Source organism: Ambystoma mexicanum, chromosome 2q (genome assembly GCF_040938575.1).
Source record: "Ambystoma mexicanum isolate Mex_15411 chromosome 2q, UKY_AmexF1_1, whole genome shotgun sequence".
Classification (NCBI taxonomy): Eukaryota; Metazoa; Chordata; class Amphibia; order Caudata; family Ambystomatidae; genus Ambystoma; species Ambystoma mexicanum.
In genome coordinates this window covers 1425871640-1425888100 of record NC_090924.1, presented here as the reverse complement: position 1 = coordinate 1425888100, position 16461 = coordinate 1425871640, and the positions used below count along the sequence as shown (strand labels likewise).

Below are 16461 nucleotides of genomic sequence, written 5' to 3'. Positions count from 1 at the left end.
CGTGGCTTCCATTGTGGGCGTGGCCTAAAAGTGCACAAATCATAGTAAGGTGTGCAAACAAATATATAAATGTATCTGAGCATTTATATATTTGTTTGCGTGCTACTATGGTTTGTGATTTTTCAAGCCTTCTTTTATAAATGTAGCAATGTTACATATTTCTATGTTTATAAAAGGTGGCTTGTAAGTGCACAAACCATAGTGAGTTACGCACACTTCTGTGCTTATCTTACTATGGTTTGTGTACTTTTCAAGCTGCCTTTTATAAACATAGACATTTGTAACATGTTTCTATGTCTCTAAAAGATGGCTTGAAACGTAGGCATCTTTTATAAAGCGTTGAGGACGGACAAAACCCAAGGTGGCTTTGTCCGTCGACAAAGCTTTATAAAAGATGCCTTGAATTGTGTACGATTCAAGCACTCTGTTATAAACATAGAAATATTTCTACGTTTATAAAAGATGGCTTAAACGTACACAGTTGAAGGCACCTTTTATAAAGCCTTGCCAAAGGAGAAAGGCGCCTCGGGCTCAGTTATCTTTCTGCTCAGAGCAGAGATCACTGAGCCCGAGGCACCTTTCACCCTCTGAGAACCCGCGGGCTCCGTGATCTAATCTGCATATTAGATCATGGAGCCCACGAGTTCGCTGAGGGTCAGTGACCTGGCGAGGGAAAACTAAGGGACTCTAGCTTCCTCTGATGGCCCCTCAGATGAGGGGTCATCAGAGAAAGTTACAGTGACTGACAGAAGTGCCAGCCAGTCACAGCAACGCTGTGCCTGTCTGGCATTTCTGTCAGCTTGCCTGACGTTAAAGTGGCGGGCGCATCTCCCGTCGCGGCTGCGACGGGATAATGCGTCCTGCCATGGCGTGGTGAGGCCGGGGGGCCCCGGCAGGGCCCCGGCCCAGCCCCATTATATAGCGCCTATACACAATGTGTTTCAAAGCGCTTCAAGGAGGGAGGGGGACATAGGAAAATACAGTTACATTCAGCAAAAGTCCTTGAAGCAATACAGAATGTGAAAATAACTATCATAATAGGCCTGTCGACATTTCTGATAGTGCAAGTGCATAGACAAGTAAGGCAGGAGGTAATGGATAGGAAGGAGAACAAAGCAAGCAGTAACATTACTATGTCTGACGACAATTTACGCAGTGCAGGTGGTAACAAGAGGCGGGGTGGGAGGGGGGGCAAGGGGACGGAGGGGGAAGGAGAACAAGGCACGCTACTAAGCAAACATGTCGGTGACAAATTTGAAGAGCAGGGGAGGGGGAGAGGGGGAGAACAAGGGGGGAGGTGGGGAGACAGACAAGATGCTATCAAGAGTCAAGGAACAGATGATAGGAGTAAGTGCTAGGAGGGTGAAGTCAGAGAGGAGGGAGAATGAAGATGGGGGGAGTAGGATGGTAGTGGAAGAGGATGGAAGTGAACGAGGGGGCAAGGGAAGGAGGCAGGAAGGGGGGTGAAACGCAGAGCAAACGAGGGGGGGAGCAAGCAGGGGGGCACACAGACACTCACGGAGGGGCAGGCGATCCGGCGTACCGCGGTGGGCAGCGGTAGACAGGGCCGTTGTTGTGGGCCTTCGACAGTGTGGCCGGCTCCCGCCTCCCGGTTGCAGCCATTGGCTAAAGGGGGCCAAGGCAACCAATGGGAGAGGGAGGCAGGAGCTGGCCCAGAAGATGGAAGCAACATTCACAATGAAACAGAAAAACGGCCATCTTGGAAGGCATGATGGTAACAGGCAAGTCAATTGCTCTAATAATGTCTACCCAAGTGGGTAATGCGAGGAGTGCGGAAATGCACAACAAACAAAGCAAAGTATGCACGCACGATGGAAAGGTGCATTTTGACACAATTTGCAGCGTCGCTCGTCGCATCACAAATGAAATTTCCAAATTGCAGATTCCTTACCTGATGTAACAAACACAATAGATCCGTCTCAGTAGGGTGCCCTTAGAAAAAGTGAGAAGACCAGGAGAATCGTGTCCCCTAAGTGTTCATTCCAGGGGGGACAGGCTCTGTCTGCACTTTTGAGGAAAAATTTCCCCTCTGTGCAATTTTCTTCTTTTCCACCATGTAGTGGAAAACTGAAGAGTACAATAAAGGTGAAATGACCTGGACTTTTCACTATTGTACTATGTTTGTGGAAAACTGTTAATGCCACCCCGCCAACTTTTACCAAGTGGTAATTTCAGGCGGATTCCACAGGAATCCATTGTATGACTGCCAGCATGAAAATCCATGCTAACAGTATTCGTCTGGCGGGGTTGGTACAGCAGGCGGGCGTGCTAAACCCTTCCTGCTACCCAACTTTGCTTTGCAAACTGAAGAAAACACAAAGGATCAGTAGAAATTGCAGTAAATGTGCCCCACCATTTCACCAATATTCAGGACTTGGAAAATGACCTCCTGGAACAATTCTAAAGAAAATGTGCACATGGCAGATTTTACTCCAAAATATGCCTTTATCCAATCACCCGACGTATGAGATTGGCCACTTTCTGGTTTTACAGAGTGCAAACTGAAAGTATTTGAAAACCTTTTGCCAACCATGTGCAACCTTTTTCAAAGTTAGTATGTGGGTGCTAAACAGTTATACAATCAGGTCTATCTTCTGCCGTCACGCTCCACTCACGTTGAGCTTTTCGAGGGGGCGGCCCAGGTACTGGACGACGTAACGGTCCAGGTTCTCGCTGTACTTCTGCTTGGCCTCCTTCCTCTTGGACTCCAGGCTATGGATCTTCCGCTCCGACAGGAAGCAGTAGATGTGGTGGTAATTTTCCATCATTACCATGTTGGCATTCATCTGGAGGCCCACATGGGGCAGGCTATTAACTGGGGTGGGGTGGGGTGGAGAGAAGAGAGAGCAGCAGTTAGTATGAACACACTTTAATACGGATGAAAGCTGGATCTGGGGGAGGACAGCACTGCAAGGTTCCCTTATATATAGGACAGGAACGGCGCGACGTCCTTCTAATACAGAACAGGCGGGCAAAGGACAGTAGCAGCACAAGTGTTAACGTGCACATCATGGGCAGCAGCAGTGCAAGCTTCCATCACACGATGGACAGGCACATCACGGACCGCGGCAGTGCAAGCTTCCCTCACATTCACAGCAGGGACATCATGAGCAGCAGCAGTGCAAGCTTCTATCACACCCTAAACAGGTACATCATGGGCAGCAGCAGTGCAAACTTCTATCACACCCTAAACAGGTACATCATGGGCAGCAGCAGTGCAAGCTTCCATCACACCATGGACAGGCACATCACGGACCGCGGCATTGCAAGCTTCCCTCACATTCACAGCAGGGACATCATGAGCAGCAGCAGTGCAAGCTTCTATCACACCCTAAACAGGTACATCATCGGCAGCAGCAGTGCAAGTTTCCATCACACCCTGGACAGGTACATCATGAGCAGCAGCAGTGCAAGCTTCCATCACACCCTGGACAGGTACATCATGAGCAGCAGCAGTGCAAGCTTCCATCACACCCTGGACAGGTACATCATGGGCAGCAGCAGCGCAAGCTTCTATCACACCCTAAACAGGTACATCATGGGCAGCAGCAGTGCAAGCTTTCATCACACGCTGGACTGGCACATCATGGACAGCAGAGGTGCAAGCTTCCATCACACACTGGACAGGTACATCACGGGCAGCAGCAGCGCAAGCTTCTATCACACCCTAAACAGGTACATCATGGGCAGCAGCAGTGCAAGCTTCTATCACACCCTAAACAGGTACATCATGGGCAGCAGCAGTGCAAGCTTTCATCACACGATGGACAGGCACATCACGGACCGCGGCAGTGCAAGCTTCCCTCACATTCACAGCAGGGACATCATGAGCAGCAGCAGTGCAAGCTTCTATCACACCCTAAACAGGTACATCATCGGCAGCAGCAGTGCAAGTTTCCATCACACCCTGGACAGGTACATCATCGGCAGCAGCAGTGCAAGTTTCCATCACACCCTGGACAGGTACATCATGAGCAGCAGCAGTGCAAGCTTCCATCACACCCTGGGCAGGTACATCATGGGCAGCAGCAGTGCAAGCTTTCATCACACGCTGGACTGGCACATCATGGGCAGCAGAGGTGCAAGCTTCCATCACACACTGGACAGGTACATCATGAGCAGCAGCAGTGCAAGCTTCCATCACACCCTGGACAGGTACATCATGAGCAGCAGCAGTGCAAGCTTCTATCACACCCTGGACAGGTACATCATGGGCAGCAGCAGCGCAAGCTTCTATCACACCCTAAACAGGTACATCATGGGCAGCAGCAGTGCAAGCTTCCATCACACCCTGGACAGGTACATCATGGGCAGCAGCAGCGCAAGCTTCTATCACACCCTAAACAGGTACATCACGGGCAGCAGCAGTGCAAGCTTTCATCACACGCTGGACTGGCACATCATGGACAGCAGAGGTGCAAGCTTCCATCACACACTGGACTGGTACATCACGGGCAGCAGCAGCGCAAGCTTCTATCACACCCTAAACAGGTACATCATGGGCAGCAGCAGTGCAAGCTTCTATCACACCCTAAACAGGTACATCATGGGCAGCAGCAGTGCAAGCTTTCATCACACGCTGGACTGGCACATCATGGGCAGCAGAGGTGCAAGCTTCCATCACACACTGGACAGGTACATCATGAGCAGCAGCAGTGCAAGCTTCCATCACACCCTGGACAGGTACATCATGAGCAGCAGCAGTGCAAGCTTCTATCACACCCTGGACAGGTACATCATGGGCAGCAGCAGCGCAAGCTTCTATCACACCCTAAACAGGTACATCATGGGCAGCAGCAGTGCAAGCTTCCATCACACCCTGGACAGGTACATCATGGGCAGCAGCCGCGCAAGCTTCTATCACACCCTAAACAGGTACATCACGGGCAGCAGCAGTGCAAGCTTCCATCACACCCTGGGCAGGTACATCATGGGCAGCAGAGGTGCAAGCTTCCCTCACACGCTGGACATGTACATCATGGGCAGCAGCAGTGCAAGCTTCCCTCACACGCTAGACAGGTACATCATGGGCAGCAGCAGTGCAAGCTTCCACCACACGCTGGACAGGCACATCATGGGCAGCAGCAGTGCAAGCTTCCCTCACACGCTGGACAAGCACACCATGGGCAGTAGCAGAGCAAGCTTCCATCACACCCTGACAAAGTACATAATGGCCAGCAGCAGTGCAATATTCCATTGCACGCTAGACAGGTACATCATGGGCAGCAAAAGTGCAAGCTTCCCTCACACGCTGGACAGGTACATCATGGCCAACAGCATTGCAAGCTTCCATCACACCCTGGACAGGTACATCATGGGCAGCAGCAGTGCAAGCTTCCATCACACACTGGACAGGTACATCATGAGCAGCAGCAGTGCAAGCTTCCATCACACCCTGGACAGGTACATCATGAGCAGCAGCAGTGCAAGCTTCTATCACACCCTAAACAGGTACATCATGGGCAGCAGCAGTGCAAGTTTCCATCACACCCTGGACAGGTGCATCATGAGCAGCAGCAGTGCAAGCTTCCATTATATGCTTGACATGTACATCACAGCCAGCAGCAGAGCAAGCTTCCATCACACGCTGGACATGTACATCATGGGCAGTAGCAGTGCAAGCTTCCCTCACATTCACATCAAGCACAGCAAGTAGGCAGTAGTGCAAGCTTCCATCACACGCTGGACAGGTACATAATGGGCAGCAGCAGGGCAAGCTTCCATCACACACAAGCCAGGCACATCACGGGCAGCAGCAGTGCAAGCTTCCCTCACATTGACATCAGGCACAGCATACTAGGAATTAGTGCAAGCTGCCATCACACCCTTACAGGTACACCATGGGCAGCAGCAGTGCAAGTTTCCATCACACGCAGGACAGGTACATCACGGGCAGTAGCAGTGCAAGCTTCCATCACATTCACATCAAGCAAAGCAAGTAGGCAGTAGAGCGAGCTTCCATCACAAGCTGGACAGGTATATGATGGGCAGCAGCAGGGCAAGCTTCCATCACACATTGGACAGGCACATCATGGGCAGCAGCGGTGCAAGCTTCCATCATACGATTCACAGGTACATCATGGGCAGCAGTAGTGCAAGCTTCCATCACACGCTGGACAGGTGCAGCATGGGAAGCAGCAGTGCAAGCTTCCATCACATGCTGGGCAGTTACATCATGAGCAGCAGCAGTGCAAGCTTCCCTCACACGCTGGACAGGTACATCACGGGCAGCAGCAGTGCAAGCTTCCCTCACACGCTGGGCAGTTACATCATGAGCAGCAGCAGTGCAAGCTTCTCTCACACGCTGGACAGGTACATCACGGGCAGCAGCAGTGCAAGCTTCCCTCACACGCTGGGCAGGTACATCATGGGCAGCAGCAGTGCAAGCTTCCATCACATGCTGGGCAGGTACATCATGAGCAGCAGCAGTGCAAGCTTCCATCACACGCTGGACAGGTACATCACAGCCATCAGCAGAGCAAGCTTCCATCACACGCTGGACAGGTACATCACAGCCAGCAGCAGAGCAAGCTTCCATCACACGCTGGACATGTACATCATGGGCAGCAGCAGTGCAAGCTTCCATCACACACTGTACAGGTACATCATGGGCAGCAGCAGTGCTAGCTTCCCTCACACGCTGGGCAGGTACATCATGGGCAGCCGCAGAGCAAGCTTCCATCACACACTGGACAGGTACATCATGGGCAGCAGCAGTGCAAGCTTCCATCACACACTGGACAGGTACATCATGGGCAGCCGCAGAGCAAGCTTCCATCACACATGGGACAGGTACATCATGGGCAGCAGCAGTGCAAGCTTTTATCACACATTGAACAGGTACATCATGGGCAGCAGCAGTGCAAGCTTCCCTCACACCCTGGGCAGGTACATCACGGGCAGCAGCAGTGCAAGCTTCCATCACACCCTGGGCAGGTACATCATGGGCAGCAGCAGTGCAAGCTTTCATCACACCCTGGGCAGGTACATCACGGGCAGCAGCAGTGCAAGCTTCCATCACACCCTGGGCAGGTACATCACGGGCAGCAGCAGTGCAAGCTTCCATCACACCATGGGCAGGTACATCACGGGCAGCTGCGGTGCAAGATTCCAACACACCCTGGACAGGTACATCATGGGCAGCAGCAGTGCAAGCTTCCATCACACATGGGACAGGTACATCATGGGCAGCAGCAGTGCAAGCTTCCTTCACATGCTGGACAGGTACATCATGGGCAGCAGCAGTGCAAGCTTCCATCACACCCAGCGAGGGTACATCATGGGCAGCAGCAGTGCAAGCTTTCATCACACCCTGGGCAGGTACATGACGGGCAGCAGCAGTGCAAGCTTCCTTCACATGCTGGGCAGGTACATCATGGGCAGCAGCAGTGCAAGCTTTCATCACACCCTGGGCAGGTACATGACGGGCAGCAGCAGTGCAAGCTTCCATCACACCCTGGGCAGGTACATCACGGGCAGCAGCAGTGCAAGCTTCCATCACACCCTGGGCAGGTACATCACGGGCAGCAGCAGTGCAAGCTTCCATCACACCCTGGGCAGGTACATCACGGGCAGCAGCAGTGCAAGCTTCCATCACACCCTGGGCAGGTACATCACGGGCAGCTGCGGTGCAAGATTCCAACACACCCTGGGCAGGTACATCATGGGCAGCAGCAGTGCAAGCTTCCATCACACATGGGACAGGTACATCATGGGCAGCAGCAGTGCAAGCTTCCTTCACATGCTGGACAGGTACATCATGGGCAGCAGCAGTGCAAGCTTCCCTCACACGCTGGACAGGTACATCATGGGCAGCTGCGGTGCAAGCTTCCATCACACATGGGACAGGTACATCATGGGCAGCAGCAGTGCAAGCTTCCTTCACACGCTGGACAGGTACATCATGGGCAGCAGCAGTGCAAGCTTCCATCACACCCTGGGCAGGTACATCACGGGCAGCAGCAGTGCAAGCTTTCATCACACCCTGGGCAGGTACATCACGGGCAGCAGCAGTGCAAGCTTCCATCACACCCTGGGCAGGTACATCACGGGCAGCAGCAGTGCAAGCTTTCATCACACCATGGGCAGGTACATCACGGGCAGCAGCAGTGCAAGCTTTCATCACACCCTGGGCAGGTACATCACGGGCAGCAGCAGTGCAAGCTTCCATCACACGCTGGACAGGTACATCACGGGCAGCAGCAGTGCAAGCTTCCATCACACCCTGGGCAGGTACATCACGGGCAGCAGCAGTGCAAGCTTCCTCACACCCTGGACAGGTACACATTGGGCAGCAGCAGTGCAAGCTTCCATCACACCCTGGGCAGGTACATCACGGGCAGCAGCAGTGCAAGCTTCCTCACACCCTGGACAGGTACACATTGGGCAGCAGCAGTGCAAGCTTTCATCACACCCTGGGCAGGTACATGACGGGCAGCAGCAGTGCAAGCTTCCTCACACCCTGGACAGGTACACATTGGGCAGCAGCAGTGCAAGCTTTCATCACACCCTGGGCAGGTACATCACGGGCAGCAGCAGTGCAAGCTTTCATCACACCCTGGGCAGGTACATCACGGGCAGCAGCAGTGCAAGCTTCCATCACACCCTGGGCAGGTACATCACGGGCAGCAGCAGTGCAAGCTTCCATCACACCATGGGCATGTACATCAGGGGCAGCAGCAGTGCACGCTTCCCTCACATTCATAGCAGGTACAGCATAGTAGGCAGTAGCGCAAGGGCCCACACATGAGTATGCACTACTTCCTGATAAATGCCCCATGATAGGCTTTGCGCGGCACTCACTGCTGCTGAACACGGTACGCAGCACTCTGCGGTAGGCCTTGTCCAGCTCGGCTCGCTCGGCGGCATCTTTGAACACGCTCTCGGCTTCGGCCACAAACTCCTGAAAGCGGACCACCAATGGCAGGATTCCAATTTTCTTCCCACTTGGCACCTTGGATTCCTGCATCTCTTTGCACAGCGCAGACTGACGAGGCGAGAAAATGAAATGCACTTCAATTCAATTCTGTTTATTTTGAACAAAAAGACTGATACAACAAGACTGACCACACACAGAATCAAACAACGTTAAAACACAGTTGTACAACATCAAAATTCCCATCTTCATTGCTCAAAAAGATGTACACAGTGTAAAGAGCAACAGCAATGCTGGAAAATAAAAAATAACATACTTTAATAACACACCTAAAATGCATCCAATGATTTCTTTAAGAATACGCACATTAACACAGCAGGGCAATCCTATTTACCCTGCTTCGCTCTGCATAAAAACTCTCCCTAAAGTACTATGCTTTATGCCAACATCATCATAAAACATTACCCATAAGATGCAATACGGAAGTCGATCAATGAAGCAATGCTATATATTTAGAAGGTAAACCCAAAAGCAAAACCAATAAATAAATAGCAAACCCTTTGTCCTGGTTATCCAGGCTTTTCCTAAACAAGTTGACATAGCACGGAATATGTACATTGAAAACGTGCATAGTTCTCTGGGTCTCCAGTACATCACATAACGCCCCATAATATGTTTCCTGTTCTGTCATGCTCCATAGCCTTAATCAGTAAAGGATGGGTTTTAATATAATCATATGATACACTCCAAAAGTACTGAGTTCAAACTTTACCGGGACGATTGGGACGCTGTAATGTAGGATCTACGTGATTTGTCCGCTGGTAAATTACCCGCGACAGAAATGTTTGCATGGGAAATGTAGGCAATACAAAATGTTTGTATATTTCCCATGCAAACATTTCCATTACAAATCACACAGATTCAAACACACACCCTCACACACACACTCACTCACACCCCAACACACCCACACCTCCCTACTTACCTTTCCTTCAAACGCGCTGTGTCCATGCAGAGCTGGTTCCCTTTCACTTCGTGATCGGGAACCGGCGTCACAGGGTCCTTTCCTTTTTTTATTTTTTACTATTGCTCGGGTGAGCTGCAGGGGTGTCCCCCACAAACCCCAGCCACTAAACTGTATAGTATAGTGAGTGGGGTGTTTTGGGGGACAGCCCTGCAGCCCCCAGCTTTTTTAAAATGTATTTTTGCTCGGGTGAGCTGCAGGGGTGTCCCCCGCAACACCCCTCTCACTATACTGCATACTATAGTGAGCGGGTGTTCCGGGGACAACCCCGCAGCCCCCGGCATTTTTTTTGTTGTCGTTCTGCTGGGGTATGGGGGGGTGTCCCCCGCAACCCCAGCTCACTGTAGTGAACAGGGTGATGCGGGGGACACCCCCCAGCCCCATACCGACCCCACCGAAACACCTAAACGTTTGAACTTTTGGTAGTTAGAACTTTTCGTGGTGTATGTTTTAGGTCTTTTGGTGGGGTCGGTAATTTTTATTCGGACATTTCTTCCTATTCCGTAATGTAGGAACCAAGAGCTGTTTTAAATTCTTGTTCTCTCTTCCTTGTAGAATAGTAGTATATGGCAGCTGGCAGAGCCTGGATTCTATAGACCTGTGAAAGGGTCTACTCCCAAATCTCTCTGGAAAGTTCATAACCCCATCACCGCTGCTCGCTAGAGGGGCAATGCACCTATCTATGTGAGGTGACCATTTGATCAGTTTGTGGAAACTCGTCCTGAGATAATCAGGAGTCTCTACACTCTGTGGCGAGGCACCATCCATGCTATATATTAACGTGTGAGCTCCAGCAATTCTAGAGAGGGAACAAACCATTATTTTAGACTTTGGAGAATTCATGACGAGACATTTCTCATAGGAGTTTGCAGAAAAAACTTCCAGCTACAGCTGTAAACCACTTGATATTTTGAAAAGAAGTACAGCATCATCCGAACATAGGATGACGCCCATTTGCGGCCATCCAAGCTAGTAGCATCTGCCTCAAATCTATTTAATGCAACAACAAAATCATTGATGTATAGTTAGAACAGTAATGGGGCCAGGGCACATCCCAGCCTAACCCCTTAACCGATAGTCACTGGTTTAGTACATCCGCCCAGCGTACCCAATCATGTTACAGCATAATTATGGTCATACAAGGATCGAATGACACACAATAAACAAGAGGGGATCATAAGATTAGATAGTGTCTGCAATAGCTGTGTATGGGGTGCTGCATCTAAAGCGGTTCGTAAGGCAATAAGTCGAAGTAATTGGGTTGCTTCTTCAAGTAAACAAACTTGGAAATTAACAAAGAAAGTCTAAATGATTGATCTATGGTCCACAAAGCTTTAAAAAACCAGCTTGGGCACTTGATAGCAAATTATTCTCCTTGCAACATACTTCTACGCTCGTCCACATGCTTTTAGAATATCATTTGGTCAATGAAACAAGGAACGAGACTGGGCAATAATTAGGTGGTAAATCCCAATTGGAATAATGGTTGCTTCTTGCCAGCTGCATGCTATTTATCTCATTATAGGCTTTGAGGCTAAACAAATACGGTTTCCAGAGAATAGTATCACTCTTAAATAAACCCATAGGTAGATGGCCCAACCAGGAGATTTATCACAATGTTGGACTGTCAACACACTTACGACGTCACAACTTGACTAAATAGCGACGGAAAACGTTGTGGTTTTGATTTCTCTTTAAGTACGTCAGTATCCTGAGGAGTATCCTCAATAGCTAAACTATCAGTAAAACATGATCAAGAAAATAATGAAAAATGCTCATAACCATAACAATTCACTGATTAAGTAGGAACAATGGACCTGAAGTCCCTTTGATTTTCCCTTTTAGCAGTTTTTAGAGCTACCCATTAATTGAGAAAGAATTCTCCCCTTTTCTTTGTCACCAACTCGTTGTACCTCTCTTCTTTGCCTGCAATACATTTTGCATCTCTTCCCCTGGGAGTTTTTAATTCTTCCAGCAGCAGCGCACTTTTTGTAAATTTATTAACTCTATCAAACCATCCTGCTTTTTTGGATTTGCAGATTTTTAAATGGAATAAATGATTTTGCCACAACATGTTGAACAGTGTTAAATGTCAGAGATACACAACACAAAAATCACTCCAAATGTCTGAGGCGGTTCTAGAGTTTTTATTTATGGTTACATGGGCCCTACAGCCATCCCTTACTCTCTCGTCTTATTTCGCACCTCCTCCCTGACCCGCGCGCCCCTGAGCCAGGTTAGTATATGTAATGATGTTCCCCACCAACCACTCTCTGTGCTCATCACATCATAAGGGAGGCAGTTTCACTTGCAGCTAACAGCCAGTGCAGGTGTAGTTAATCAGTGTTAAATCTGCTACAATGACTTCTAGTAGCTGTAGTCATTAGATTTGCAGAGAACCCGCTCACAGCCAATCATAAAGTGCGGCACTCAAAATCAGGGCATGTGTAGCCATGGTGAAGCATCTTATTGGCCTCTGGAGCTTCCACCTTCAAGAGTTCCAGAGACATAACAGTGCAGGATGGGAGGGGCACACTTTGGTTCTCTTCACCTCTCAGGTCAAGGGTTTTAATTTATGGTGTCATGTGCTGTACAGCCACCCCTCTCTCTCTCGTCTTATTTAGCACCTAGCACCTAGTTTCAGTGCCCCTTCTATCACGCTCACCCTCTACTCTCCCTCTCCTACTCTTCTCTTCCACCTCCTTCTCCAAACATGTGTCCCTTGGATGTCTTCCACTCCTTTTGGGTCTCACTTCCACCCTTTGATGTTGCCTCCCAACTTTGGGTATAGCAGTAAGGAATGGCAGCATTCTTGCCGGTCTTAAAAAGGCCAAACCATGCCTGACCAAAACCTACCACTGTCTGATTCAGAGCTAAGAAAAAAAAGAATACAGACGTATTAAGCGTTGAGGAATTTTCCTCTGAGTAGGTTGGCATGCACATTCTGAACTCCTAGAAGGTATGCTTGAATGTGCTCCATTGAGCACCAACTATGGTATCTCAGTCTTGGCAATCCCTGTGCACTCCCTACTACCCTGGCAATTTATGTAAGTCTTATTTAATACAATATCCTTTCTTACCAAGCAAGCTTTATTCTAGACTGTTAAATTAGAATGCAATGGGCCTTGAAACCAGATGTATCATGTGATAACTTGCCTAGTGCACCAAAGCTACAGAGCCCATATGATCTTCAACCATTGTCTCACTTGGGCCTAATGACAAGAACGGAGCACCAACTACTGACAGCAAAGTTTGAAACTCTGGAGTAGGGTGAAAATACTGCCACTAGATTCTGAGAGAACAAATCTCATTTTAGGTCTAGCTATCAAGAGGGCCCTAGATGTGACTTCTAACAGTTCACTAAAACATGTGCCTCTCTGCACCTACTGTTTTGGCAGCAGACGGAAAGTGCTTCTTATCATTCAGTCATCCACATAGGGATGTGCCACCACCAGCAGCAGAGAGGTCAATATTTTGGCAACACTCTTTACTTTTACTTTACTATATTCTATTTGTAACGCGTATCAAGGACCCTGAGGTTTATGAGCGCACCTAAACTGAGAAAGAGCACACAAGACAGACAAAAAAGTGCAACATACCCGGGGAGAGAGAGGTAAATAATCTAGCTACACTGATCCTGGTTCTTAGGTTCATAGCAGTCATCAAAAAAATAACCAGGTTTTAAGCCTCATTCTGAAAACAGCTGTTGAGCCGGTTTCACTAAGGTCAGGCATAGGGCATTCCATGCCATGGGTGCGGCTATAGCATACACACAGTTGATAGCCTTGCTGGATTTGGAGGCTGGCATCTTCAGCTGATAGGAATTGTTAGACCTGAGGAGCCTTACACTAGGTTTCTCACATAACACCTCATTCAAGTAAACTGGCATAGATCCGGCACAGCATTTGTGGGTGATGAAAAGTAGACGACAATGAATCCTGGCCTCCACTGCGAGCCAGTGTAAACCACGTCTGGCGTCCGTTTAAGTCCAGTGGCAACTCTGACCGCACTATTTTGAATGACTTGGAGGCGGTTGCATTCTGATTTGGGGATGCCAACTAGCAGACCACTGCAGCAGTCTATCTTTGACCCCACAATAGTCCTTGCTCTTATTTCAGAGTTGTTTTGCAAAATGAATGGCCGGCGGTGAGCCAGCAGCTTTATGTAGTAGGCTGATGAAGAAACTAGGCTGGCCACATGAGCATTCATGTTCAGGTTCTGGTCTAATACGACACCTAGTGTTTTCACTTTATTCTTTGTCACAATATCACACCCTGCGATAGAAAAACACTCGTCGTCAGGCCCTAACGTCCTTATTTTATTCTCAGTCCCTACTACCATCAGCTCTGTTTTTTCTTTATTAAGTGCTAGCCAATTATGTATCATCCAAGTCTGTCTGAGACCTTGTTAATGGTACTTTCAGCCTCCAGAATATACCTGTTAGTGGGATGACACCTTGATTGTCATCCGCATAATTAGTAAAAGCCACACCATTTTTCTCGAGAAGGTTAAAAAAACGAACAGTAAAGACACTGTATAAAGAGGGTGACAAACAAACACCCTGTGGTACACTGTATGCTAAAGGTACTTTCAGTGTCCGTACTGAACACTCTACACCATCTATCACTCAGGAAAGAGGTGATCCAGAGAGCAGCGTTATCCGAGAAGTGATCCCATACATCAACCTAGTGACCAATAAAACATGTACCCCCAGGTCGAAAGCTGCAGACAGATCCAACAGTATAAGCAAGGTGGTTTGACCTTTATCCATGGAGTCTAGTAACCTGGATTTAAGGTCTAGTAATGCTGTTTCCGTTCCATGACCCTGTCTAAAACCTGATTGCCATTTATTTAAAATCATGTGTTAATTCAAATAAGTGGACATCTGGATGTAAACCACGTGATCTAAACATTTTAAAAGAAATGGAGTGTTGGTGATAGGCCGGTATTTGGCTGCCGTATTAGGACACAGTCCAGGATTCTTTATTATTGAGATGATCGAAGCATTCTTACGCCCCCCTGGCCACAATATTTTCAGCAAAGGAGGCATTAACAAATGTACACAAGGCACTGATCAGGATAGGGCAGCAGGACTTTATAATCATTGCCGGGCAGGGATCGACTTTACGACTATTAGGTTTAAGGGGGTCAATACGATTTGCCAGTTCAGCTTCCGAGACAGACATGACGTTAAATTTACGATCTTACGGTTTTAGCACCGGCATCATCCGATCACAGATGTCGGTTGCCATATTGATATTTTCCCTTTTTACATTAATGTCCTTTATAATCCCATCTAGCTTTCCCCACATGGAATATTGTCTCAGTGTACACCAAGCAGAATCTTTTACCGGTATACTGGTACTCTTCTGAAGAGAGGTTTCTAGCTCTTTCAATATTTAGTTCCTTGGACTCTGATTCGGACTGAATTATCCTCTCGCTGAACATATCTTTCTTAGCTGCTATGACTGCTATGTTATAATCCTTTGCAGCAGTTTTTTAAGCCTCCTTGTGCGGAATGGCCTGAGATAATTTCCAGGCATAGAAATAACAAAGTTCCTCACTGTTGTGACTACCTTACTCATAGTCCATATTCCCCTTTCCTCCATACTTGTGGGACATTCTGTCCTATGGGATGGGACCAGTGCACGGTTGATAAAAAGCATAAAAATTGAAAAAATGTTATCCTTTTTCTCTTTTTACACGGGGTACCGCACGCGGCCGTAACCCCACCCTCCTGAGCTCTGCCCCACGCATCGCCCTTCAGTCCTTTTCTATCGCCAGATCTGTGACCATTTAAGCAATAATAGAGGAAACTTATTAGAGGGGACGGCGGGCAGGTGTATGGAGGAAAGGCGACTATGGACTAGGAGTAAGGTAGTCACTACAGTGAGTAACTTTGTTATACTCCTACGTCCCGTCCCCTTTCCTCCATACTTTTGGGAGATTCCAAAGCGCTCCTCACAGGTAATACGGGTGGATTGAAACTCATTACTGAAAAAGATTTTTAAGAACAGCTTGACGGAATTGAGCACCGGCCCTGAAGCACAGGTCCAAGCAGTAATGCTTACAAAAAGCTGACGGGGGGGGGGGAGTGGGCCCACGTAGCCGCCTTGGCAATGGTCTCTCATGGAACATATTTTTGGAAGGCATCAGCAGCCGCTTTGCCACGTACAAGATGGGCATGAATGCCCTTCGGAGGTTGAAGGCCCTGAATGCTATAAGCCTCTGAGATACAGGAGGCAATCCATCGGGAGAGAGTAGCTTTTGAAGCGGGTTTCCCTTTCGGGTCTCCGAACGTAACAAAGAGTTGGGAGCAGCCCCTGAGTTCAGTTGGTCTGTCCAGATAGACCTTCAGAACTTGTCTGAGATCTAAATTGTGTAATACTCTCTCGGCATCTGAGTCCGGGTTCGGAAAAAAGACACATAATGATATACATTGATTTAATTAAAATCTATCACTACTTTAGGAAGGAAAGAAGGATGAGTGTGGAGCACAACCTTATCCTTATGGAAGGTGAGGAAGGGGTATTCCACAGAC

At 48.6% G+C, this 16461-nt stretch overlaps 2 protein-coding genes across 2 annotated transcripts in view; both read right to left on the bottom strand.

Annotated features, from left to right (window-relative positions):
- The window catches only part of LOC138570212 (exocyst complex component 1-like), a 52904-nt gene extending 43780 nt beyond the window's left edge, over positions 1-9124 (bottom strand). Inside the window, exons 1-2 of the mRNA XM_069648938.1 lie at positions 8824-9124; positions 2637-2836 (exon numbers count right to left, since the gene is read on the bottom strand). Coding sequence (XP_069505039.1) covers positions 2637-2836; positions 8824-8989 — 366 coding nt within the window. The 5' untranslated portion in view covers positions 8990-9124. The remainder of the gene's footprint in view (positions 1-2636; positions 2837-8823) is intronic.
- LOC138568862 (exocyst complex component 1-like) overlaps positions 9099-16461 on the bottom strand; it is a 1144699-nt gene continuing 1137336 nt past the window's right edge. Inside the window, exon 14 of the mRNA XM_069646643.1 lies at positions 9099-9189. Within this exon, the coding sequence (XP_069502744.1) occupies positions 9099-9189 (91 nt within the window). The remainder of the gene's footprint in view (positions 9190-16461) is intronic.